The 26,210-nt window shown below is 43.3% G+C and overlaps 1 protein-coding gene across 1 annotated transcript in view; it reads left to right on the top strand.

The window, feature by feature from the left end:
• kcnh5b (potassium voltage-gated channel, subfamily H (eag-related), member 5b) overlaps window positions 1-26,210 on the top strand; it is a 128,614-nt gene that overhangs the window by 60,522 nt on the left and 41,882 nt on the right. The window contains exon 9 of the mRNA XM_073483629.1: window positions 22,683-22,882. Within this exon, the coding sequence (XP_073339730.1) occupies window positions 22,683-22,882 (200 nt within the window). The remainder of the gene's footprint in view (window positions 1-22,682; window positions 22,883-26,210) is intronic.

The following is a 26,210-nucleotide window of genomic DNA, read 5'->3' as shown; positions in this document are numbered from 1 at the left end:
AGGTTATCTGGAAATGGAGCATCACGACAGCTCAGGGAGAGTGCTGAGACCACACTTTGATTCATTCACCAGCTGCTTGGCTGGGCTTCCCAGCTGAATAGTGTCCAGTCATGTTCTCGCATGTGTCCAGCACAGCCACTGCAACCTCAGACTTCTCACTTTTTTACTAAACTGTGTGTTTCTCAGGCTGAAATAATGTGAAGGACGTGAAATGTTAGTGCCTCTGCAGAGTTCGACATCTTCACTGTCTTTATTGGAAATCAACGTCTAACAAGGGCAAAGAACAGTTCTGCTGCTGATCATGTGTGGAGGGCCCGAGGGTGTGATGCTTCGACCCAAACTGAGCCCTCAGTCTCTCACCTTCACTGTGGAAAAACACTACCTTATCTGAAATGCTCACGCAGCCCTTATTGGTAGCCACACAAAGAGCCGAGGCTCAGAGCGAGGGCTGAGTGATCTGGGGTTCAGAGTCTGTCTTTGTTTGCTGATGTACGTCGCTACAACATTCACCATAATCAGACTCAACTGTAGCTGCTGGAATCTATAATATCGTCTTCATTCTCTCAGGAAGAAGACGTATAAACTTACAAACAACTTGTGAGTCCAGTAACAGAGGGAACGCAGCCAGTGCTTATTTTTAAAAGTGTTTTCATATCCCTCCTTAAAGTGTTTGGCAGGAAACTCCAGCGTTCCTCATGTTGCACAAACCTGAAAGCCAATTTTCACTTTGCCAGACCTCCAGAGGATCCTGCCTGTGGAAAGTGTTATGATGATTTAGCCACTTTAAAAGCTTTTTTCAATATCAGTCACTTCGTGCGAGCAGGCATTTTAAAATAGCCAAGTCTCATGTTGGACCAACTGCGTTTCTGTGTTTTTGTCTCGGTCCGATCCGTGTCTGCCCTGGAGTTTAGTATCGGGGCCAAGCCAGCGCGTCCCTGGGCTGTTCTCCATATTGTTTGTTCCTGGCAGCTGGACATAAACGGCCTCAGCTCGGCGGTAAACAACACAGAGGCCCGACGTGTCACTTCTGTCTGGCTGCGGCTGATAGTCTTCTTGGCGTGGCAGACCTTCACACGGGCTGTGTGGGCAGCTTCCTGATCTCAGCTACTGACAGCTGATAGTGGGACACACAGATAGCCGGTCCATTCATTTTAGTTTCTACATGTTTCTTTGACTATTACCGGGCATTACTGTATAAATGATCAGTTTTACAACATAACAGAGCTGCTGTAGAGAGAGAGAAAATAATGTGGTAGTGCTTTCTCATTTAAGAAGGGTTTCTAAGTAAGAAATATTCCAGCGGGGTTAATGGTTAATAAATCATTTACTGGTGCCCAGATCAGTTATAAGTCATTATAGCAACAGATCTTGGGGTGCCAGGTCTGGTGTTTATCCTCCTATACAGTGGCATGATACTTTGTCTTAATTGTACCTTAACTTATCAGGAGGACCATCTGCTGTAATAAATATTCATGAATAAAGACTCACATTTTAATAAGCTAAGTTATTAGAGAGTTGATGCTCTAATGCCTTCTGCAGTTTGCTCGGTTGCACCTGTAAGCACACCTAACAGTGATGTCACAGCATACTGACCCACTGCTGGAACACACTTCTGCATCACTACAGCAACATGAGAGGGTTAAGTGGCTGGAGGTCAGCTGGCGAGTTTTTAAAAGCCTTTTGCGTCTCCAGAGGGAACTGATGAGTACGAGGGGAAAGTCTGATAAGTCGCTTTAAGTGACGTCAGTGTCAGTTTGGGACTACAAGACTACAAGTTTCAAGAAAACAAATGGGGGCATGAAGTTAGAAAGAAATGAGCATAGCTAGTGGCTCAAAGCTGGATAAGCAGCCTACCGTAACACACCTGAATTTCCACCCAACTGTCAACAATCAAGTTGCATTATGGGTAATGTAGGCCAGCTTTTGACAAGGGAAGGGAAGAAGAAAATTGTGTTAGAAAATGTCCATCCCAAACAGTTTTATAGGAGTGCAATGCTATCAGTGGAGAAGTTTGTAGATTTCTTTCCTTCTAATGTGCAAAAGTCTCCAATAATAAACATAAGTTGGTTGATAAAGGCTTCTTACAATAATCTATCAAGTTTGTAAATAAGTCGATTTTGGTCCAGATGCCAAAGATTCATGACGAGACGAAACCAATGAAATAATACAATAATTTGGAGCCTCTATGAGACGCTGATTGGCTGTATGATATTATTATTATTATTATTATTATTATTATTAATATTATTATTATTATTATTATTATAAAAACAGCCACTGGCGACTTGTCAAGCGGAGTCACAGGCGACATCATCACTGCTGCAACTTTTCCTTTTCAAAACTGTTTGTTTCATCGTCTGAACTTGATTTCAGATGGTAAATTGTTGAATGGCATCTGAGACATCTGGATAAGATTAAGCTTAGATATAACTGAGTTTTATAACTGATGTGTGAAACATTAGTAAATGATTTCTTTCGTAACGATGCAACTTTTAGAAAAGGTACCTCATTAGAAAATGGTTTGTGGACGTCTGGGCTTTTGTGGATGTTAAATGAAATGAAGCGCTGACCTTGAGTGAACTGACCAAATCAGCTCTACAGAGGACTCATTTCCATCAAAGATATCCTTATTAACTATTCATGTTTACAGAAATAGAATAAAGATGAAATGTTTGTTTGGTGAGACGTCAAATATGTGCAAATATTTTCTTGAGTTGCACGAAAACAGTCTGAGACAAACAGAGTCAAAGATGAAGTCTGGGTCAAATGCTGCACGTCAGGTCGGCCGCCTGTTTAAACTCTCCTCTGACCCCCTCTGCTTTTAATTCAAAAGTTAATCTCTCTTGACAAATGCTCTCAGTTGGCGACAGGAGGCCGGGTGCAACACAGATGTCTCGTCTGGAGGGAAAATGGCAGACAGCTCAGCCCTGGTGAGCCCTGATTGGCCCTCTGGTTGATTGTGGTGAAGCATTGACAAGCCAAGTTTGGAGGCGACGAAGTCTGGCGTCGTTATGTGTAGCTGGACGAGTTAATCAGTCGACGCTGAGTCGAGACCACCACAGAGTATACCGTCATGGCACAGATATACGTTTTTATACGTCGAAGGAACCTGATTAATATCCAGTCTTGGAGCTGCTACCCTGTAAACCTTCCTGCCATCGGTTTTTCCTCAGCTCAGCTCAGTCTGACACGTCTCCATCTGTGCAGCTTCACTGGAGCTGGATGATGGCAGCCAGGCATCATCAACCTGCGCTGACAGCTCACAGCTCTGCTTTCGTTTTAGTTCATTTGAGCAACCGCATACACAGAGACGTGTCTTCAGGCATGAGGGCAAATATTCACTGTCGATCACCATTTCAAGAAAAAAAAAGAGGTTTCCCTGCATCTGTTTTTCCTTCCTCTCTCTGCTGACAGACTTCTTTTTTGAAAAGACCTGTCGCCCGTCACGACGTTCGGTACCAATCAGCAGGAAACAGACAACTATGGGATGTGACAGTGCCTACATTAATACAGTGTCGCAGTGTCCTGTAAAGGTACAAAGACTGAGTGGTCTCAGTTATATCTTCGTGAAAGGCTTTCCAGACCTGAGTGAGAGCTTTCATCCATCCTGAAAGAAGAAGCTCGGCTCATTTCAAGGACATAACTCTGTTTTCTGGAAGACTGATAGAAAACAAATGGATCATTTAGAAATACATCAACACTCTGCTGACTGGTTCTGATGGACAAAAATGGACAGTTTGGACCAGACTTAAAGTAAAACTATATCTGCAGTCGTGTCTTCTCTACTGGCTACTGGTCTATTTTTTATTAATTTCTTTGTTTGGTTTTGTGATTAAAAAAGCGTCTTGATTTTAGTTTGGGTTGTAGAAAGGCTGATTTGTTGGAGAGTGTTGCATTGAAGCAGATTTTGTGTGTTTTAGTGATTTTGATTTTATGACTTCATTTATGAAAAACAGTAACAATCCTCAGTCAGATAAAAGATCCATGAGTCAGGCAAACAGCCAAAGAAATGCATTAGAAAATAAAAGAAGACATTAAGGAAATGTTGAAATTGCATTTGAAAGACGACAAAAACAAAAGCAAGCACATAAAAAGTTACAGATTAAAAAGCAGCTGTGAATCTACTTATTGTGAAGCCACAGTACGCTCTGATGTTTTAATCCCTGATTTAAAGTTTAAGAAGACCTCAGGTATTCAGGAAGCTTCTTCCAAAGGTGGAGAGCAGAGGAACTAAGCTGCCTCACCCTGCCTGGTTATCAAAACTGCCAATGTATGTTTTCACCTCTTCACTCTTCCTGAGCTCTTTGCAAGCCTGATATTCTGCCGATTCCTATCTGATAACCTGTCCCTCTGTCCTTCTGCCTTCTGTTTTCACCCGTCCTCCAGTCTGTCTGTCTGTCTGCATCTCATATAATCGACCCAGCCCGAACCAGAGGACTGTGACATCTGAACGACTCGTCCTTCTATTACTGCGCAGAGGCCGATCTGTGCGACTCTTCCTCCGTCCCTCCGTCCGTCTTCCCCTCAGCTGTCCCTCCCACATGTCATCCTGTTTGTCACAAGACTGTTCAGGATTAATGGACCACTTAACTGTATCTGCAGCCATCAGCAGGGACCTGAGCGGCTTTTCTGAACCGTACGCACACCTCCGTGTTCGAGGGCACGCCATCGCGCTCGACTCCCGAGAAACACTCACACATATCTGAACTCGCATGAACACACAACACTGCACATACAGTGAACGTATAGGACCATGAAACTTTAATCAGCACCATTAAAGAGCGATTAGCATAATCGCCCATAATAATTTCCATATCATTTCATTATATGTAATTACATAATATCATTAGCATTGCAGAGGGATGTATTTATAGGTTTCATACCCTCCGCTCACATGATCGCACCCCACACGGGATCATAAAAACACCTTTAATAAGAAATATGTTTACGGTTTCTCCTCGTACAGAAAAGAAACCGCCTCCGTCTGTGCTAATAACACTTTAAACTCTGTAACACATGCATAAATATCATATTCTGACTAACACTGCCCTCTTCCTCTTGTGAGTTTGATAGTTTGCCAAATTATATCAAGGCTCTAGCTTTCAGTTCAGTTTCTTTTCCTGGTTTATGTTGAAATTTTATCCTCATGGGTCACGTGTTACCTTCTACTTCCTGTCTTTGTCTGCTTTTTCATCCTATTTCTGTCCTTTTTTTGATGGAACATGTTCATTGACACCAGATTTCTAGATTACAGTTTAGTTTATTCATCTTCAGTCTGTATTAAAAACTCAGAATACACATTAACATGAAACAAAGTAAAGCTGTCATTGAAAGAAAAAAAAAAACCTTAAGAAGATTTTATGAAAAACTTCCTTCATGTCATCTTGACAGCCATGCATTCATCAGCTATTCAGCGGAGTTTGAGTTTTCCTCAGTTTAAAGAACTTTTCAACCCGCAGACGAGCCGTGCCATCTTCCTCGTTATCAAATATTCAACTGACAAAATCTTCATTCAGAAATGATGACACGTCCTCAGAGATGTCTATTAAGCAGTTTGATCACAGAGGACATGAAAGACTGTTTTGACGCTTTGTCTCCAGTAACATGCACTTAAGGTATAACAGTGATTTCCGAGCACAGGCGGTGATTACAGCCTTGAAAAGGATTGTGTAAGCCTTATTTAAGACCTTTCTATTAAACTGAAACTTGTCTGTTCTGATTCCTATAATCTTCCTGCTCCGACTGACACCGCCATGTTCTGCATTCTTGTTCTTGACACCAGCTGAAAAGGTTACACAAAGCGCAGCTCAGCTCAGCTCAGCTCAGAGTCTAAACTCTTAAAATTTCTCCAGAGTAGATTCAGTAATCTTCAGTGTAAACCTCTGTGCTTTAATTTAATTGGCTGAGAGAGATGATTCCTTTTCCTTCCTGGACTGCAGGACCATGTTTTTATTTATCTGTCGAGGTGAAAATTAAGCCATCGGATGTATTGGTGGAGAGGAAACGAGTCATCAGCCCCTGCTGTTATTACCACCCTGCCAGTGTTTTTCATTATACAGAACAGAAAGATGTGAAAGTAATCTAACAGGAAACCTGGACCTTTTTATAGGTGAGGCAGGTTAAAACCTCAAAGCGACCGGAACGAGCCGGTGCTCTGATCCCGGCTGCACAGCGAGCTGCAGGTAAAACGTCAGAGCTGACGTCTGTGTAAGCCAGTCGTTTAATCGAGTGTCGAGTGTCGAGGTTATTTCTTAATGAAACTAGAAAACAAGTTTAAATGCAAATCACCTTTTTGCAAAATCTCCCCAAAGGTAATTTTTTACCCATCTAAATAATATTAAACGTTGACAGTCGGAGCACCTTTTATCAGGCCGAGTTAATCAGACCCTCCATTTAATACAGAAGATGATTTTGTAGCTTGACTCTTCAACAGGAAACAATTTAGCTACAGGTGAAGTGATGATTTGACCCTGATGGTAAATCTGTCAACCCAATCGGCAAACAAATGTTGGTAACGTACGTTTCAGCAAACACGGATATGCTGCAACTTTATCTTTCTTTTTGTTGCAACTTTTTATGTTTCTTCAGGTTCGGATCTCAATGTGCTTATGATCTGGTTGGGTTTAGGCACAAAAAACGCTTGGTTAGGGTTCAGAAGAGATCATGTTTTGGCTTTAAATACCTGGTTCTGGAAAATGTCTAACTCGTTAAAAGTATCTGGATTTGTCGCCACAAACCAAACCTGAAATGTCCTGGCGTCTCGAAAAAATATCCGGTTTTTGTCACCACAAACATGGCTGGGAATGTCTCGACGTTACATCAAAAATATCTGGTTTTATTGCCACATACATACGGTAATATATCCATTTTTTCTGGCTTAAAATACCTGATTCTGTCATCACCAACACGGCTGGAAAATGTCCTAACGATTTGCTAAAAATATCTGGTTTTGTTGCCACTGACGCAGCTGGAAATGTCTCAATGTTCATGAAATATATTCAGTTTTGTTGCCACATATATCTGGTAATATATCCATTTTTTCTGGCTTAAAATAGCTGGTTCTGTAGCACCATCACGGCTGGAAAATGTCCCAACGTCTTGTTAAAAATATCTGGTTTTGTCGCCACTAACACGTCTGGAAATTTCCTTTGTCTCAGTGAAAACACCCAATGTTGTTGCCACCAACACAGCTGGAAAACTACCAGTGTCACGTCAGAAATATCTGGTTTTGTCGTCTCCACTTTGGCCAGAAATGTCCAAATATGAATATCGTTAAAAATATCCAGCGGTTATAGGAAACAGGAACAGCGGTCTGTGGCTCGGCAGCCTTTTCGCCCAGCTGTCACACCACCATCATCCCCTCTACCTCCTGATGTTAAAGTCTTGTTAGAGACTCGATACGATGAAATGAAATGACTTTGTTAGATGAGTTTTTTGCAGCGAGAAGAGGAAAGTAAGGTGAGGCAGTTGGAGAAGGGGGGGATGGGGGGGTATCAAGAAAAAGCGAGGTTCACTTGACAGGCTCCAGCTCGCAGGGAATTATGGGTATTACCTGGGCTCAAAATTGTTTCGGCGGTGCCAGTGATGCGCGCAGCCGGGCGGAAGGAAGGATGCGGCCGACTTGGCCCGGGGAACCTGGCTTGATGGCTGTGTATCCTAAGCGGAAGAGACTTACCAGACTCAGCAGGAGGGGAGAATAAAGGGGGGTTGGGTGAGATGAAAGGAAAGAAGGAAGCGAGCGGGGAAGGAAAGCACAGAGGAAAGTTCTCCTCTCCGACGCTCTCGCCCTTGGCCAAGTATTTATCCGACTTAAAACCCCGCCTGATGCTAAAAGCGCTCCAGCGAGGACTCTCACACAATCCCAAGACGAGTTCGGGTTTCACTGAGTGGATTGGAAGTCCTCCTGACCCGCCGTCCCCCCACCCATCCACCCAATCCCACTTTATCCAACGCTGCACAGAGGCCCGAGGGGGAGGGAGGGTGAGACGCAGGGTTGATGAAAATGATGCCGGGAGATGGGGGAGGAAGGGGATAAGATGAGGGAGCTGGAGGGAATGAGAAGTAGGCGAGAACATAAAGGGAAGGACAATAGAGCGGGGGTGTTAGAGGAGGCAGGAAAAGGAGGGATGGGAGGAAAAAGGATGGAGAGACGGGGAGAGAAGGAAGCAGCTCGGAGTGTCGGTCTCCCCTCTGGCTCCTCAGCTCAGATGTCCTGATTAGTTTGGAAAGCAAGCGCTGCAGAGAAAGTGAGAAACAAATACACCCAGAAACAATCGCATGGTGAAGGAGTGGAGAGAGAGGGAGAGGGTGAGCTGTATATTGTGTTTTGTGATCCTGTGGGAGGCTGTGTGTGTGTGTGTGTGTGGCCTCTCGCTCTGACAGCAGCAACAGAGAGGCGATTAGTCCACTAATCCACAAGGAGCCATCTTGCTCTTTCTCTTTTTGTCACTTCTTCCTCCCTCATCCCATCCTGTCCTCCTCTCCCTCATTATCTCCTCTCACTGTTCCTCCCGCCCTCGTTTCCACAGCGTTTCCCTCATTATATCTGCCCAGCCTCTCTCTCTCTCTCTGACTCGCTGTCTGTGGACATCAGGTAGCCCGGTTCAGGAGATGGTCTGCCCCTCTGAACTCAGATCTGTGACTTCCTCACCTCCTCCAAGAGGTCAAGTGTGCTGTCCTGTTTGTGATTGTTAGTTTGCAGCAAGAAACTTCTGTCATGATGAGGAAAGATGTGCTTGGTAAAGACGGCTCCACCATGGTACCATTTATAAACGTTACATTTTTCACTTATACAGAAGCAAAATCATTTATTTCCTTGACTACCTTTCCCAACTATTTTTGTGTTTCCACATTCATAGGTTTCCATCCTGTCTCCCTACATATTTTAACTAATCTTTACAGAATTTGGTTATTTTTGCATCCCAGTTGCCAGAACAAATGATAAGTGCGTTTCTGCAAAACCACAAATAAGTTAAAACTGAACGTTTCTTTATGTTTTGTTTAGGTTGAAACACTTGGTTAGGGTTTGGAGAACAGCACGGTTTGGCTTAAAATACCTTGTTTTGGTCGCCACGATCAGGGAATGAGATGATCCGACTTCCTGTGAAAAATAGCCAGTTTTGGTTGCTACAAAACGGATACAAGTGTCTGCAGGTCTCCTGAAAAAACACCCAGTTCTGACATTTGTGTACTTGGACACTGTTGGACATGCTGTACACGCCTGTGAAAGTTTAGTTCTTTGTTTTTCTTTCCAGTTTCCAAGTTTTTGTCTGCTCTGCTTGAACCGAATCTCTTTTGGAAAACTTTCTTTAAAAATGTTCTGAGCACGTTTGGAGTTTTTCAGCTGTACTCTGCTTTATATTCATGCAGTTCCTCACGTTTTACTCCTGGGAGCTACGACTACAGTCTTCTGTTGTTGGACACTCGGCAGCTCCTCTGGGTTTCTAATACAGTTGCCTGCCTTTGCTTACGGACAGCTCAGCACCACCTTCAGAGGATTGTTTGTGAACTTAATCCACCCACATGTTCCCAGCTCGTCCGAGGATTAGTTGCAGTGACCTTCTGTTACCGCTCGTGCATTTTTTTGTCAGTCTCCTTTGTGCTTCGATGCAGTAAGATCGTGATTGGTTGTGAGTCTCCTGTCTGCGTACATTCATCGCTCCGTCCTCTGGAGGTTGCATTACCATTCACCGCCTCACGGTCTTATTCTCCTTAATCACAATGCCATCCTCCACTCAGCAGCTTCAGAAAGTCAGGGCGTTACTTGTAACAGAATGCTAAACATGGCGGAGCGGGCGCAGTGGGCACCTTGGTGCTCTGAATAATAAATGCACAGGGAGGAGGATAATTTTCTTGCTTTCCTTGCACTGTTTCACCACAAGGTCCTGGAGCAAAGCGGCTCTCCAGACATGGATCTTGTCACTGAGCAGAAAGCAAACGACGCTCAGATGTTTTGGATATTTATTCATCTGCTTCTCCGTCCTGCTACATGTGCAGCTGACGTGGAAGAGAAGCGGCTTTCAGCTTCATCATTTTGCCTCAAGTGAAAACCTTCAAAAGCAAATCTAACCTGCCTAATGATGTGTGTTATTTGTCATGAAGGCCTTACGCACCGACAAGCCGGCAGGCTCTGGTTGTGTCTGTATTTATACAAACTGAGGAGACTCATTATGTGTCACTGAAGGCTTCACCCACAGCATCAGTCTCGTGGTGCCTTCTGAAACTGGTAAACATAGAAAGTAATTTTTGGAGAGACGTGGCTTGGCATTTTCAAACTTCTGAACCCGAGACGTTGACATTTCTGACTAAATGAGTTTAAAGACATCTCTTGACTGTCTTGTTTGAGGAGGTAGATGTGGGTGAGACCTTTATAAAGATATAGCCCCTGAATTAGGATGCAGATGAACCCGTTACCATGAAGAAAAAAGACATTTATATCCTTGCGTCTCACCCTAGTATGGGTCAAACTTCAAATGAATCCTAACCTCTAATAAAGCACCTTGATAGTCTTTTTATCAGATTCTCACTGCCTGCTAAACATCTTTCAAACTCCACGACCTCCTTTTTTTTTTTGCAGCAGACTGTCTGTGATAAAACTGTTATTTCAAAGAAGAAGCTCAGATACTGAAGTTATGTCGCTCTAAAGTAATTGTCTCAGACTTCACAGAGCTCCTCCAGAGCCTTAAAAGACTATTTTATGAGAAGACAACTATTTTCACAGGCTGAATAGCGCTCGACATGACGATTATTTTTACTTTGACATGAAAAGGCCCTTTAAAGACCACTAACAACCTGCAGAAAACCCTCTGTCGGGAAGGCTGCCTTAAGTGGTGAGAAGAGTGGGTTTGTGAGGACGTTAAGCTTCCAACTGAGGAGGAAATGTGTCGTATTACAACTTCATGTTCTTGTTATAAGCTTCAGACAACATCTGGGATCCTTTTGTCTCTCTAAAGAGACATTTCCTGGAAGAACTGACCGACTCGACTGTTAATAGACCTCACAGCTCACTCTCTCAGCCTGACATGCTGATCCGACCACGGCAGGAAATTAACTTACACCCGCCGGCCTCACATTGCGCCGGGCTGCTACTCTTTTACCTGTCAAGTACTCTGATTCTCAGACCAGAGGAAACATATCAGCTATCAGCCGGACGGACAGACGGTCAGACAGATGCTGTCAGGAGAGTCTATTCTCAAGACATTTAACGGCGGAGAGGAGGGAAGCCTCCGTCCTCTTTCACCCTGACCTGCCCTCGCTTAACTCGTCGACATGGCAACCGCAGAAAGAGCAAAAGCGTGCGCTGTGAGTGGATATCAAGTGAAATCTCCTATTTTTAGGGAGTTTTTTCATTATGTCTGTCTGAAGCACACGCACTGCTCCACTGGAGAGACTTCTGCACCTGGTGGCCTGATGACGCACTTTCAGAACAGTGTCGATGGAGTTGCATCAAAATGAGGCTTATTTTCTGTCGCTGAAAAGCTGCCAACATGGAGAGAAACTTTTCTGCAGAGACAGGTGATGAATGAAGGAGAAAAAATCTGAATAAATGAGTGTACTACATGATGGAGCTAAGTGATTAATTCTCCCCGCTCATGTAATAGTCATGCTCTGGGATATGTATTGAAATGTTGAGCAGGACCAGCTGAACTTGATTTTGAATAAAGATGGTGAAAAAACAAAAGCTGCAAATTAGAGACACAAGGCGACTCAAAGTGCTTTACAGGGGCATAAACATGCTTTTAAAATACATTAAAAACAAGTAGGAAGACATCAAGAAATAAAACATTAAAACAAGTTAAGGAATAGGAAAATAGGTTTAAAAGAGACAAGACTAAAGAATAAAAGTCACAGTGCAGTTCAAAGTCTTGAAATTGCTTCAGTGAAAGGCAGAGGCAGAGTTGGAGCCGACCTGCAGTTTTCTGGGAGTTTGTTCCAGATAGGTGGTTCATAATAACTGAACGCTGCTTCTCCATGTTCGGTTTTGACTCTAGGGACTGAAAGCAGACCTGCACCTGACGACCTCAGTGGTCTGGGTGGTTCATAATGTGCAGTAGCAGCAGAGCAGAAATGTATTTTGGCCCAAAACCATTCAGACAGGAAGCCAGTGTAAAGATAAAGAAAAGAACTGGAGTGATGTGATCTACTTTTTTGGTCCTTGTTAGGACTCGAGCAGCAGCCTTCTGAATCCTTCTGAAAATTAAAAGCTCTTGTTTTGCTGAACCAATCAGAGCAGACATCAGGAGGATGACAGCGAGACTCAATGCTACAGGTTTTCTCAAGTCAACTTACAGATATTAAAAGTTTTTCAACAGTGCATTTCAGCACATCCACCACCATAACTTCCCTTGCAGTGTGCAAAGCCCTCATTAGATGTGCGAAAGCAAATTAGACACAGGTACAGTACGACAATGAAATGTGATCTACGGGCTCCAGTATGATTGATATATTTGAGATAATGCCTTTAGAAAAGCTAGAAAGTTATCATGGTGACAATCAATGACCAGTGCAGCGGTCTCACTGAAATGAATGAGCCAGCAGCCTTTTGTGATGTAATGAACGCAGCCTCAGAGGGCAGATCTGTTGCAAATCAATACAAAGATATATTAAGTGATCGTCTTCATCTTTTTCATTATAGGGCTGCAACCAACCATTATTTTCATTATTGATTAATCTGCCGATTATTTTCATCATTAATCATTTCGTCTCTAAAATGTCAATAAATTGGGAAAACTGCTCATTAAAGTTCCCCGAAGCACAAAGAGACGTCTGCAGATTGTTTCTGTCTTCCAACAAACAGTCCAAACTCAAAGACTCTTTACTGTTGTAAGTGACACAAAGGCAGCAAATCGTCACATTTAAGGAGCTGGAACCAGCAAATGTTTGACATTTTAACCTGAAAAATTACTTATTCAGCTCTACCTGTGGTGGGAGTCATCTTTAACAGAATAACAAAGCCCCCATTCACTAAATATTAAGGGCTTAAACTGATCTGAATCATACGCAATTGGACACACACCTGCAGGATTGTGACATCTGTAGCTGTTTGACCTGCAAAAAACATGAGCTAGTATATCAAACATGCATCCATCGGACACTTTACCCCTGGTTCATTATAGTCTAGTGCGAGGCGGTGAAGTCGGACTTAATTTGACCAGACTCAACACAACATCAATCATCGGTTGCTAATGTCCGATGCTTGAGCGATTGGCTGCCATCATAAAGGAATGAAACGTGGCCGTACTGAACCACTATGTGGAGAAGAGGCTGAACAATAAACTCCCACATGTTTGCTTTTTCACACAGTTGGGGTGATGTTGGATAGCTCTCTCCGCTGCCATCATCACAACACCAAATGAAAGAGTATCTTTTGGAAACAGGGTGCTAATGCCACCGATGGAGCTCGAGTGTTGAATCTGGTTTGGAGCTTCGTGGTGGATGAACACCTCAGACTGAACTCTCTGTTGTTGTTTTCCCTTTAATTTGTCACTCACTCGTATACGATGCTGCACGTTATTGTCTGCATGCTTGTTTGTGTATCTGCTGCGTTTCTTTTATTTCAGATTAGTGCACAGCAGGTGTCCGTATATAGATTAGTGTATCTGCCTGAGTGAGTGTGTGTGTGTGTGTCGGTACAGTACGTGTGAATTGTCATTGGCACGTGTTTGAGTGCCGACTTAAAGAAACACTAAAACATTAGCAGCGATGAATTTCACAACATTACACTCAGCCATAAATAGTTAATATCAGCTTCATCTATTTTACGTGTGCTGTGTAAATCACCCGGGGGTTTTAGCTGTGTAGTGATTCACACATCATTTCCATAATTATCGCCAGTTGTAATCGTCCTCGCGGTGAATCTCTTCCCCGCTCATTCATTTATGAACCCAATCTCCAGCGGTTCCCACAGTGAAAAGCCTCTAAAGGAGGCAATCACTCCTATTTTTATTATAATTTTTTAATTTCTTCTCTCGTAATTTATGCCAGAGGCGAACGTGTGGAGCCTGCAGTCAGACGGGTAGCGTGGGGATAATTGAATCAAGCAGGTGCCAGGCTTGATGGATCGGTCCTCCTCAGCTATAATTGCTGACAGTGGGGAAAATTGGGCCAAGCTGTGATTACCACGAGTCTGGGAGCACGTGAGCTTTGATCGTTGCCGCGTACCTGTCTCACCTGCTGATCCGAGTCACCGCAGTGGAAAAAAAGCCACTTCACCGAGCAGAGGATGTGAACGGTGCCCTCAGATGTTTGATCCCCTGACACCGAGTCTGCTAACTGGTGTCAGAGCGACCTCAGATCCTCCCCGAGCTGCAGAACCCGACTGGCTGAGCCGAAGTCAGACGAAACCAGGAGCTGGAAGGTCAATCAATGTCTGCTGCAGGTGTCATCTGATGCTAACAGCCTGTACAGGGCAGACAAACCATCAAGGTCTAATCAAAGAGCAGCAACTCTTTACAGTCTGTTAGAACAAGACAGCAGGTCATGACTGCTCTGTTTTTAAAGGTGCATCCTGCAGTTTATTTGACCCTGTGAACTCTCAGGTTCCTGTAACTGAGGTGGAAGTGAGTTCTGAATATCTGAGATCTCTGCAAGGAAATGAATCTAAAAGTGTTTTTGCATACACATAAATCCCTCCCCTCCCTCGTCCTCCCATCCCATGGCAGCATCCCTCCTGATAGCCCCCTTAACAACCCGCCCCGGCGTCTCCCGTGGACTGCTCAAGCATGATTAATCGAGAAAGGTGTTCATGACGCCAGGAGCTCATTCTTTCTTTGCTCTGCTGGATGTGACCAAATCTCCAGAGTGGAGGATTTTGCTTTATTAATACATGCAGGAGACAGCTCAAGTAATACGATGTCATGAAGTCCTGCTCTCGTTTAATCCATCCACCATCCCTGCCCCCTTCCCTGTACGGACTTCATGTTCATTATACTTCTTCTCCTCACTTCCTCATCTGCTGCTAGATTCTTCGACCTAAACTGTGATCATGTTTCACATTCAGGCAGATTCTGAACCGGTGACACTAAACTTGACACTGTGCTGATTGTAGAGATCTTCTGTGCTGTTGGGTCGAGCATGTGTGTGTGTGAAGCGTTCATGATTAAGATTTTGTAGCTTCTTTGCAGCAACATTCATATTTGAAGGACTGTAGTCGACCACAAGCTCGCTGGTTTTGCTCGTCAGGTGATTGTTGTTGCACCACATGATGAAGCTCTGTATCAGTCCTCTGTAAAGTAGTCTCATGGGGAAGACGGGATGTTTCTCACTGGAAATCATTCAATAGCTTTTTATTGAATTCCTTTTAAGCCACAGAATGTAACTTCCTGGAGAAAGATCTTCAAATACTGACGCTTTTGGTTGCCGTCAGACTCTACAATCAACTATCTTTCTTCAGGAAGTGACATTTTTATGCTTTAAGATCGATGGATGCAGCTCTGATCCCGCCTTGTAACTGAAGATGACTGGGCCTTTGCAGTCAGAGCCGCCAGACTGTAGATCTCCCTGCAGGCTGTAGCATTAGCATCTTTTATGTCTTCTCTGATTAGTTTGTGAAGGCATGCAACCACGAGGCGCTGATACGCAGCAATTTAGTTTTTTGTCAAACACGAGTGGGTCGTGATTCCCTTTGAAGGGTTGGAAAAAACGATAGATGCAGACGGGACACAGAACACATCCCTGATTTCATTTCAACACCTGGGCTGAAACCAAAACAAACCTGAGAGCTATAAACCAAGAGAGGTGAAGGAAATATTTGTCTTTTAAAATTGGATGAACTGACCCTTTAAAGCCTTTGCTGCACGCTAACCTCTGCTCCGCTCCGCTCTGCTCCTCATTTCATTTGTCTATATCTGAACGCGACCTCCTGACCCGGCGCACGCTGCCATACGATAGCATCACTTTCCCCACATATCGACCGGCACGCTACAGTCAACATGAGTCCAGCGGCGAGCACAATCAGCTGAGAGGTTAAGTTGTCCCCAGCTCTGCATCTCTGGTCCCTGCTCACATAAACCATCCCATTGTTTACCAGGCACAAGTGGTTCAATATCACCGGTCCTCCATGACTTCATTACTCCTGCTGAGGCCGGCCCCCCGGTCCACAGGGAGCGCCGCTCAGCCCCCGATGGCCTTGTTACCGTCGGCTCTGGCTGGTCCCATTTGTGAAACCGCAACACTCTTCATCTTCTTGACTTCAAAACATCAGATGGAAAACAGAGACAGGAATTCACTGGTTCTTATTGTTTGTATTCACGCTGAGTGAAACAGTAGAATAATAAAAAGGATAATCCCTTCTTTATTCCAAGTTTGTTGCCAATAATCAAGTCCACCCCCTCTCGCTCATTATTCCTGGTGTCTGCCAGGAATCAGTTTGTATTTGTACCTTCAGAAAAGCCTCTCGCTGTCATTCATCATCAGCAAATCCCACAACATGCAGAAAGAAAATTCAAATCGGTTTCTGTATATTTTAATTTAATTTCGTCCGGGATGAGTTTTCATATCAGCTCTGTGAGAGATAGAAAGTTATCTGCTCGCTGGAATTAAAAGCTCCTGGGAGAAGCCGACTGTATCAACGACATTTTGTCTAAAACAAATCACCTGAGGAGGACGCGATTGGTTCATGTCGCTCGGGAGCTTTTTATTCCAGAGCGTAGGTATACGTCTCTATGTTTCATGGCATTGATCTTTGTATACAACCCCCGACCTCCACGAGGTCTGGATGGATGATTCCTTTAAATGCTGCCAATTACAAGACGACAACAAAACCCTAACTGACGCTTTCCTATAAAGATTCAAGACAGCAGTTATGTAAAAGCTCGGTTTCCTAAAAAATGTAAATATAGAAAACAAATGTAATGTAGCATTTTTGGCTGGAGGGAGACGGTGACTATACATTCTGATATATAATAAGCAACATCCAGCGAAGTCACCCTGCAAACGCTCTGGACCGTCCCCAACTTATTATTTTAATCAAGATTTATGAGTGTGATTAAAAGACTGAGGGTGGTGATTCATCCCTGAGCTCCGAGCAGATGTTCAGTATGTCACTGATATCTCTGTACACAGTTTTCACTCATTCCCAGTGAGACACAAATGAGTATTTCAGTTTTTGGAAACTTTTTCTCCTCGATGCTGCAACATTTATGTGACGACTGTAGATACAAGCAGTTACTCAACATGTCCTTTCTTCTGTCTCGGCTTCCTCCGTCTTCCTCTTCATCTTTCTGACCCAGTAGGCGTGGAGAGTAACTACTTGTGATCAGATCTCACTTCCCTGTTCTACATACCTGGGACAATCAGACACAAAAAACTTAATGTGGAACACAAAATTCGCAAAAAGAACCAAATATTTAGTTTTTGGAAGTTTTTCCGAACTCAAACTCACAAAATTGAGCATTTTTTTAAGGGAGTCTGGAGACTTTCTCATGGAAGTAGCATTTAATGGTAACTGTTTGCTGTATTTGTAAATGAAACATGTTCTTCTTTCATAAATTTAGTATAAATGGTGAAATCAGTTGAAGCGGTGTGTTCAAACGGCTGCTAAATGTAGACAGGCTTGGTACAGTGATGCTGCAACCAAATTCCTTTTAACAAGGAAACAAACAACTTTATGTTTTGCATTTAATGCCAAATTTAACAAGAAGGCACCGATGATTTAGAAATTTGCTGTATCCGTTTCACAAAGTTTCTCCTTATGCAACAACTCTTAAAATTGCATGATTTTTAAAGGAGGTTTGGAGATTTTGCGGTTATCAGTTCAATGGTCAGGCCACAAACATCTGCGGCAGGTTACTTTACAGTGAACCACAAGGAAATCAGACAGCGTTTAATCCATTCTGCCTGTTGTTGTGCGTCTCGTTGTGTCACAGAGGACGTCAGTAGACGACCCTTCAGTGTTGCACACGTTAGCGTCCCGTCCTCCACCGTAACACGGTCACTTACCGCTGTTTGATGTCAACCCATCAACTGCAGCCCGACCCACTCCCTCCAAAACTCGTTATCATTTCTGCACGGTGATGAGTAGTCCATTAAGATGACCTAATGAGAAGAAAACAATGAGATGTTTGTGCTAAACGAACCTTATTTACTGAGTGAGGGTCATAATTACTGAATGATTGTCGTGGCTGGAGGAGGGCCGGGGCCGTGACTAACACCGGGATGCCTCTGCAGATTTTTGGTCAATACTTATTTAGAGACAATCAGCCTCAATGTTTTACTCACCCAGAGAGTGCTTGATGCACAATTACTGCTTGTCAAAACAGATTTATACAGTAGCTTTTTTTTGTTGTTGGCGTCTGATGCGGCTGACTGGCTCTCTCTGCGTTTGGCTGGCGGACTGCAGGGTCCTGTCACCGTGTAATGTGTTGTGATGCAGCCTGGACTCTGGCTTGGCTCACTGAGCAGCAAATGGACTGGGCTCAATGGCTCGCGATGGAGGTGGCTACTCTAAAGAGCCCCGCTGCTTTGTTTTCACTTTGTGTTGCTATTTTTGGTTTGTTTGTGTCGCGGAGGTGCGTTCAGGGTTCATCTACAGAGGCTGGAGACAAAAGACGACTCCGTCCACTGAGAGGAAACTAATCAGAAGACGTAATAAAGGAGGGTCCTCTTCAGATTTCACACGAATTGTAATTTTACAAGGAGTTTAAGAGCAAAACAGGACTATTAAATCTTGGGCTTGCTTTCAAAAAATGATCCTTTATCAGGGTATAACTATCCAGATCTAGCTTTACAGTTTTATAAGCTAACAACACAATAACAACATCAGATACGCTAATTGTTTCTAACGTGGCCTCTGTGTTTGCACGTTTGCATCTGAATGTGTGTGTGTGTGTACTACTGTACCGTGTGTGAGTTTGCGTGTGTGTGTGCTGGCTGTCTGTTCATGTAGGAGTGTTCTGATGGATGTTTTCTGGACTCTGGGCTTCAGGCGCTGACACTGTGTCTCCGTCACTCCTCCTGGACGGACAGATTTCTGTCTCTCACAATCATTCACTCTGACAAATCGTCCCGAGCTCCTCCGGCAGATCGTCTGAGAAACCGGAGAAGGAATATTCACACAGAGGAGGGAGGTGGTGGTGATTGTTTCCTGATCAGTCTGATTTAAATTGTCCTTTGTTTGGCTTCATCACCACTTTTTGACAGCGATTTATCAATACGTATCTTACCAAGGAAGTATTTCATCATCCAGCAGCGTCTTATTTTGACAGTTCGCCTTCAGGAGACACTTATGAGAGTATAGTTCAGTGAATCATGGTGAAACTTCCCTGACTGGAGCTGAAAAGGATCAGAGGAAGAGGATTTGAGGCAGATTTCAGATTCTGTTTTAAGGAAAAGGGGCAGTTTCTTTAACTGGTGATGTCTGAGTTATCACACCTTCAGATTACGTGAGGAGAAAATGGAAGATTTTAAAGGTTAGTTTCCATCAACCAGACAGCAGACACAGACAGATTTTTAAAATAGAACTGCAGAGGAGTTTTAAAAATGTATGACATGTACCTCAAAATACGTAATTTGATAAATAATTTCCAGATCTCATGAATTAAATTCTGCTTTGCTTCGTTCTTTCACCGATAAATCCGATGCAGATCTGATTGAACTCGTGTGAGTCAGGAGCTATTCTTAACAACGAGGTGTGTTCGGTGGTTTCTCAGTAAAAAAAGAAGCAAACATGAAGTGATGCACAATTAATTTAGATAGGGTCGTTATCAGGAAAACAGAAACCCACTCATGATCCAAACAGACGTCAGCGACCCGCCCACCTGTGTGACGTACAGGTGGTCTCTGGGACGAACACAGCGGTAACGAGTGCTTAGCAACAATATGAGAAAGAAAGCTGCTGATGAGCTCAGCGCAGCGCCACAGGGCCAAAATAGACCCAATGATGGTTCTGATATGTTTCCCTCGTCAGTGTCACAGTCAATTTGGAGACAAACTTCCTGCAAAGACTCCCTCCAGTTGATCAGAGCCTCACTTTGACAGCGTCTGGTCGTCGTCGTCCCCCCGGCTGCTCCGTCAGCTAATAAATATGAGGAAAGTAAAGCTCTTCATCTGCTCCCCGTCCTGACCATCACACTCCTCCCCCTCCCAGCAGCCCATCTCTCTGTGGCCACCAGAGGGGGAAAACAGAGACAGATTTAAATAAATAGAGCCACTGGGGACGTATCACATTTCAAATTTAGTATTGAAATGACAGCTATAAACTGCAGCCGGGGTCCTTTGATTGAACCGTCGAAACTCTTCATGGGACCAGAAATGTGTTGTTTATAGCCTGATGCAGATTGATGTTGGTGTTATAAAGATCCGATCAGGATCAGATAACCAGGCTGCAGCAGCTCTGTACAGATGTAACTTGGTACTTGGAGCAGAATAATTGTGTTTTTTAACCCTAATTGGGTGAAATAGAAATAAGCTTTTGGTTTAGCGCCACAAAATAAAACACTGGGATGGAGCATCTGTTAAAAGATGAATTTACCAGCAAACATTCAGTGTCCGGCTGCTGGGCTTTTTCTCTCTCAGCTGTTATCGATTCTGTCGGCCCATTTTCTTGGTTTTCCAGGGTGATGGGTGACGAGTCCCGACAGTGGTGACACTGTTCTGAAAAGTTACAATATTTTCAACTAGAAGCGTGGCCGCATAAAAGAAGTCTGATTGCTCTTTTGGAGGCCACATGCTGCCAAATATGCTGCGAAGATATATGGGCATGGACCTTTGCTTAGTTTTTGCTGGGCTTACTTACAAGGAGGAGGGTGATGAACTTGGAAACCATTAACTTTAGGTAAGCTCCGTCCTTTTATAACATTTGCTCAACTTTAAACACTCCATCTGCAAATACTGCTTCAGTAATGGAGGGTCAAGTTCTGGAGGTCGGTTTCTTTGGAGCTCTGTTATTTGTCTCGAGCAGCTTTGACATTGTTTACAGCTTGCAAATGCAAAATGCTGCTAATTAGCTTTCCATCTACTGTAATCCACCTGACCTCTGCAGAAGTGTAGTTTAGTTTTTCTCACAATACTTTTCTCCAGCTTCTATTTAAAACCATCACACTGCAGAGATCCAGACGTGTCTTGTTAGCGGACAGTTTCAGGTTTCTTCGTGTGGTTTTTTTACCACCAACCTTCTTCCCTCTCCCCTCGATAAATGAACCGAACTGGAGTCTGAATCAACCACTTCAAATCCTGACAAACACTGAGAGGTTGTTTCAGCTCAACAGGGGGGTCAAACCTCGACCGTTGTTCGTGCTGAGGTGATATCGGCCAACTGCTGAGCCGCAGTGTCGCCCAATTAGCAGTCTTACATTTGCAGAGTTAGAGCTGTCTCTGAGCTTCTCAGTTCCAGCTCGGCAGTGTTGTTAGAGTCGGTCTGTCCCAGCTGACAGGGTCCTGGAGAGGTCCTGGAGGGTCCTGGAAGGCTGCCGAGTCTGAGAGAACCAAACTGGAACAGTGTTTATCTCAGTGCTGACACACCTCTCTGCCTCTTTCTCTCTGCGCTTTGAATCCTTTTTCTTTATTTCTGACTCTCTCGGTTCTTTGAGAATAAAAACACTTTTCTTTTATTTGATTCCAAAGTCTTCCTGGTCGCCTTTCTTTACTTTTTCTCATTTACATATACACACCTTATCTCAAACACACAGTCACTTACAGACGTTGTTTTGTCCAACATTTTTTCCTCTCTCACTTTCTTTTTTGCTTCATACAACTTGCACTCTTTCCCAACCCTCTTATTTCGTGGCTCATGTGCCATCGTCAGAAGCTCCTCTCCACCCACCCATCCCCATTTTTCACTTAACTTGTCATTTTCTTCTCCTCTTCCTTTTGTCATTTTTATTGTCTGGGAGGAGGAGGAAAAAAAGAGGAGGAACTATTTTCAGTGAGGTGTCTATGGAAACAGTGGAGTACAGAACAGGCTGACAGCAGCAGCGACGCACGACGGCTTTAAGCTGGACGGGGGTGAAACTCCCACTCCTCCTCTTGAACACCTCCTCAGCGGTGTAAGCTGCCGTTAAGACAGCTTGTCATCCAGCAGGAGACGTCACACATGCTTGTGTACGGCTCAGTATCCATAAACTTTAGGAAAACATGCTACATCCGTATTCGTTTGCATATCTAACGTAGAGCACAAACGAGCCTTATGTTGGTGTGTTGAAGGTTTCTTGTGTTTGTATAAATTCATCCTGGGAAAGATGTTAAACTCAGATCATGTTCAGCGGAGAGGTTTTGTGTTGTTGCAGTGTAAATACAGGATCTATACACCTGTATGATCGGCTGCCTGCAGTTTTTCTCCAGCTTGTGATTGGTTTCTCACTCACTTCAGGATTAAAGTCCTTCAGGAGCTGCAGGAGTAATTGAACAGGTCACATGAGACGATTTTGTATTAAGTGCTTTCACAAATGTACTCGTCACCAAGAAGACTGAAGAAAAATTAAAGCAAGGCGACTGCGTGTGTGTGTGTGTGTGTGTGTGTGTGTGTTACAGAGTGTAAGTGGATATTCTCCTCCAGTCAAAAATAATTACTTTCATGAAACGCTTTAATGAACCGTGTGTTATAAAAGCACCTCACGGGGCAACAAAAAGACAGAAATGAGAGAAAGATTTAAACCAGGAAATAAAGAAAGACAGGAGGAAGAAAAATCCCATAAACACCAGTTTAATACGTGGCTCGTGTGTGTGTGTGTGTGTGTCGTCCTCTCCAGCTCTGCTCTACGCCACCATCTTCGGAAACGTGACCACCATCTTCCAGCAGATGTACGCCAACACCAACCGCTACCACGAGATGCTCAACAACGTGCGGGACTTCCTGAAGCTCTACCAGGTTCCCAAGGGGCTGAGCGAGCGGGTGATGGACTACATCGTCTCTACCTGGTCCATGTCCAAAGGCATCGACACGGAGAAGGTGAGGTCAAAGGTCGGGGTTGAGACAATGTGTAACATGTCATGTCCTGTGATTGATTGTTTTTTTTGGACCACAGTCATCATCGAAAATGATCAGTCTGAATGCTTCGCACAAAAGTATTAGATTTGTTGAGCTCACTGGAACAAGACAGCCGTGCCACAGACACAGAAGAAGCCTAAAATGAATCTTCATAACAGAAGCGGTGTGAAGACGCACTGGGACCATCATGAGGAGAAAATAAACACAAAACTACCAGAACGCCTGAGAGCCAGTCAGCAGTCACACTCTATTACGACCTCATTTACCCAAACACACGCTGAGCGGTGAACTTCTGACCCTCTGCACCCCCAAAGACATCGAACCGCTCACAGACTGCAAATATCTGCACACACAGTTCAGATTCTCATGTTGTTATTTTTCATGCGAGTGCATTGAAGCGCTCCAAGCTCAAATACTGCTGCTGCATCACTTTAATTGACAGTCACTTGACAATCGGTTGGATTAGTGAGGTTGTGTTAATATAACTGGTGTAGTATTTTAAATGCTGTAGCTCCTGCAGTCAACTGTCGTGCAAGCAATTATTTTATAATGCCGTTATCTCAAGATCTCAACTTCATTATGTTGTTATCTTGAGAAAAGACAGAAATGATCAATCCATTATCTCGAACAAAACAAAAGGTTGTTTCCTCTCATTACTTTCAGCTCTAATCAAAGATCAGGAGTGCTCTGCCAGCGTGCGTAGTCGACGTCTCGACAACTGTAACAACTGATTTAAAGCTGAGAATGTCACATCAAGGAGTTTCCATTATTGATCAACGCATCAGAGTGTTCTTCAATCAAGGTCAAACATAGAAACTTCATTGTGTCTTTGTGTTAGAGATAACATTCAGATCAGTCGCCTGCAACTGGAGACACGTGTAATCCATAATTATCCCGGGATCTCAAGAAAACAAAAGTCATTTTTTCCTCACAAATGATCCTGTTATCTTGAGAAATCTGCCTTTTGTTTTCTCGACACAATGGGATAAATTAACCCATTAACACCAGAAAACGAGCTTTGTTATCTGGAGATAACAGAATAATTAACTGGTGATTAAAAAAAGATTGCAAGCACGGACGTTGTCAGCTTCTGTAGTATCTTATGTGAATGTCATCATCATTTTATTGCTTTTCAAAGTAGAATTTTACAAAGAAAAATCATCTGTCTGATACAGGTAATCCAAAATCCAAAATGAGGAAAGAGAAATTGAAACAAAAACTGAGGACCAATGAAGAGTGAGGGGAAAACACAGGCTTAAATACGCAGGAATGATTAACTATTGGGACACAGGTGAGCAGGGAAAAAAGGGCAGGAAAACAGACAAAGACAGGAAGTGTAAGCTACAAAATAAAACAGGAAATGACCAAATCAAAACCCAAACATGACATTTTTAAAGGTCTTGTTGGAATAAAAGTTATTGCTGAAAGAATAAATGATTAAAAACACACATTCACAGTGTGTGCTTTGCGTAATGTGCACTAATTACTCCACTGAGATTGTTAATCTCGCCAGAACCTCCTCCTCCTTCCTCAAATCTGCACTAAAACACAACACAGACTCCTCACCTGTGAAGTCCTGCAGCCATTTATGAATGTATGCATCAGCAGCAGCCTTCAGATTTGGGCTGTGAGGACATAAAGAAGAATCTAATGAGAGCAAATACAAATTAAAATGCTGTTTTTTCCCTTGTTTGTGTCAGATAAAACAAACAGATCCATCTCTTCTTCCTGTCTTTCTTTCTCTTTCTTTTTCTTTTATCTGACAGGTTTAATATCAGCGGGGGAACATGCAGTGATTTTATAATAACTGCAGTAAACATTGATTATTGTGATCAAACATTAATCCGCCGTGTAAAGTTAAGAGTCTGTCACAAATCACCTCTCGTGGTTTGGCAAAGACGGACCTCTCCTTACATTCTGTTTGATTTCTGACTCTGTTGATTTTTATGTTCCCTCCGTCACCTCTGCAGGAACATTAGGAATGAGGCAATTTAATTTTCAGTGCACATGTCAAGTTTTGGGAACCGGCCAATCTTAAGAGCTTGACCTCAGATGGCTGTGAGGGGGTTTGTTAAAGTCAATTTCATCGGCTGACAGAAGGAGAGGAGGTTAATTCATCATTATCGTCTAACCTCCTCATTATATTTGTCCTATTTGTCTATTTCTTTGATTTCCTCACACCCTCTTTCTTTCTTTCTTTCTTTCTTTCTTTCTTTCTTTCTTTCTTTCTTTCTTTCTTTCTTTCTTTCTTTCTTTCTTTCTTTCTTTCTTTCTTTCTTTCTCGTTATCTCTTTAGATCATACGCCTCCTCCTCCCCATCAATCCCATTTTCAAAGATTTTGTTGAGATAATTATAGACTGTTGGAGAGATGTGAGGCGAGGCTGCCCTCAGTATAAATACCTCACAGTCAGAGCGCGGGCCAATTAGTGGGTATTTTTTTGTCACTTTGGGAGCCATTACACGGTACACAGTCAGCTGTTTATGCAAGCACACACCCAAAAAAAGACCAGAGGCTCCCAGAAGCGTCTCCGAGCTGCTAATATCTTCCACTTTAAATAGAGCAAAGGCGACTTTCAAAGACGGTGGTGTTTTGTTTTGATGTTGCCGAGGCTTTTAGAGGATTTAGTGTCTTCCCCTTGGTCGATTTGTTCATTGTTAACAATGCAGGATTGTGGGGATAATATTGTGTTTTCTGTTTTAACTAAATGCTTCAGTTTAATTAGACTGGATTTCAGAATTTGTGTAATGAGCTGGACAAAGCGATTACAGTTTACAGTTTAGGCTTTTGGCAGACACCCGTATCCAGAGGGAGTTAATGAATGCCACAACCAAATCAGCTTGAATCACTAAACTGCAGTAATACTCAGAGAGCGACCTGCTGCAAAGCAGTGTGGGTAAGGTCCTTTTTGTGTTTTTCCTACAGATGATCTTTACCTGACACAGGACTCGTCTAAATATCAAGGTGCTGGATGACCACCGATGGAAGCCCGACCTTTAACTCACTCACAATTTATAAATTCATATCAGGGATGTTGAAAATAAGACCTCACTGGATGGCAGGCGGTTGTCTCAGTTATTAAAGGGAAACTCCTCCAATTATACACATTAAAGTGTGTTCACAGGTCTTGCGGAGTACTGCTGCATATGTGTCTGATGTCACTCAGTGGCCACTCAGTAATGTTGGTGCTAGAGATGTCACCTTTTTCATTCCACGTATTTATCTTCCTTTTCAATATCTGGAGCCTACATTACCCATGATGCAACTGAATCGATCAATTGCAGCTATTC

Source organism: Pagrus major, chromosome 16 (assembly GCF_040436345.1).
Source record: "Pagrus major chromosome 16, Pma_NU_1.0".
In the NCBI taxonomy this organism is placed as follows: Eukaryota; Metazoa; Chordata; class Actinopteri; order Spariformes; family Sparidae; genus Pagrus; species Pagrus major.
The sequence above is the reverse complement of the archived record's forward strand: the minus strand, read 5'-3'. Positions and strand labels throughout refer to the sequence as shown.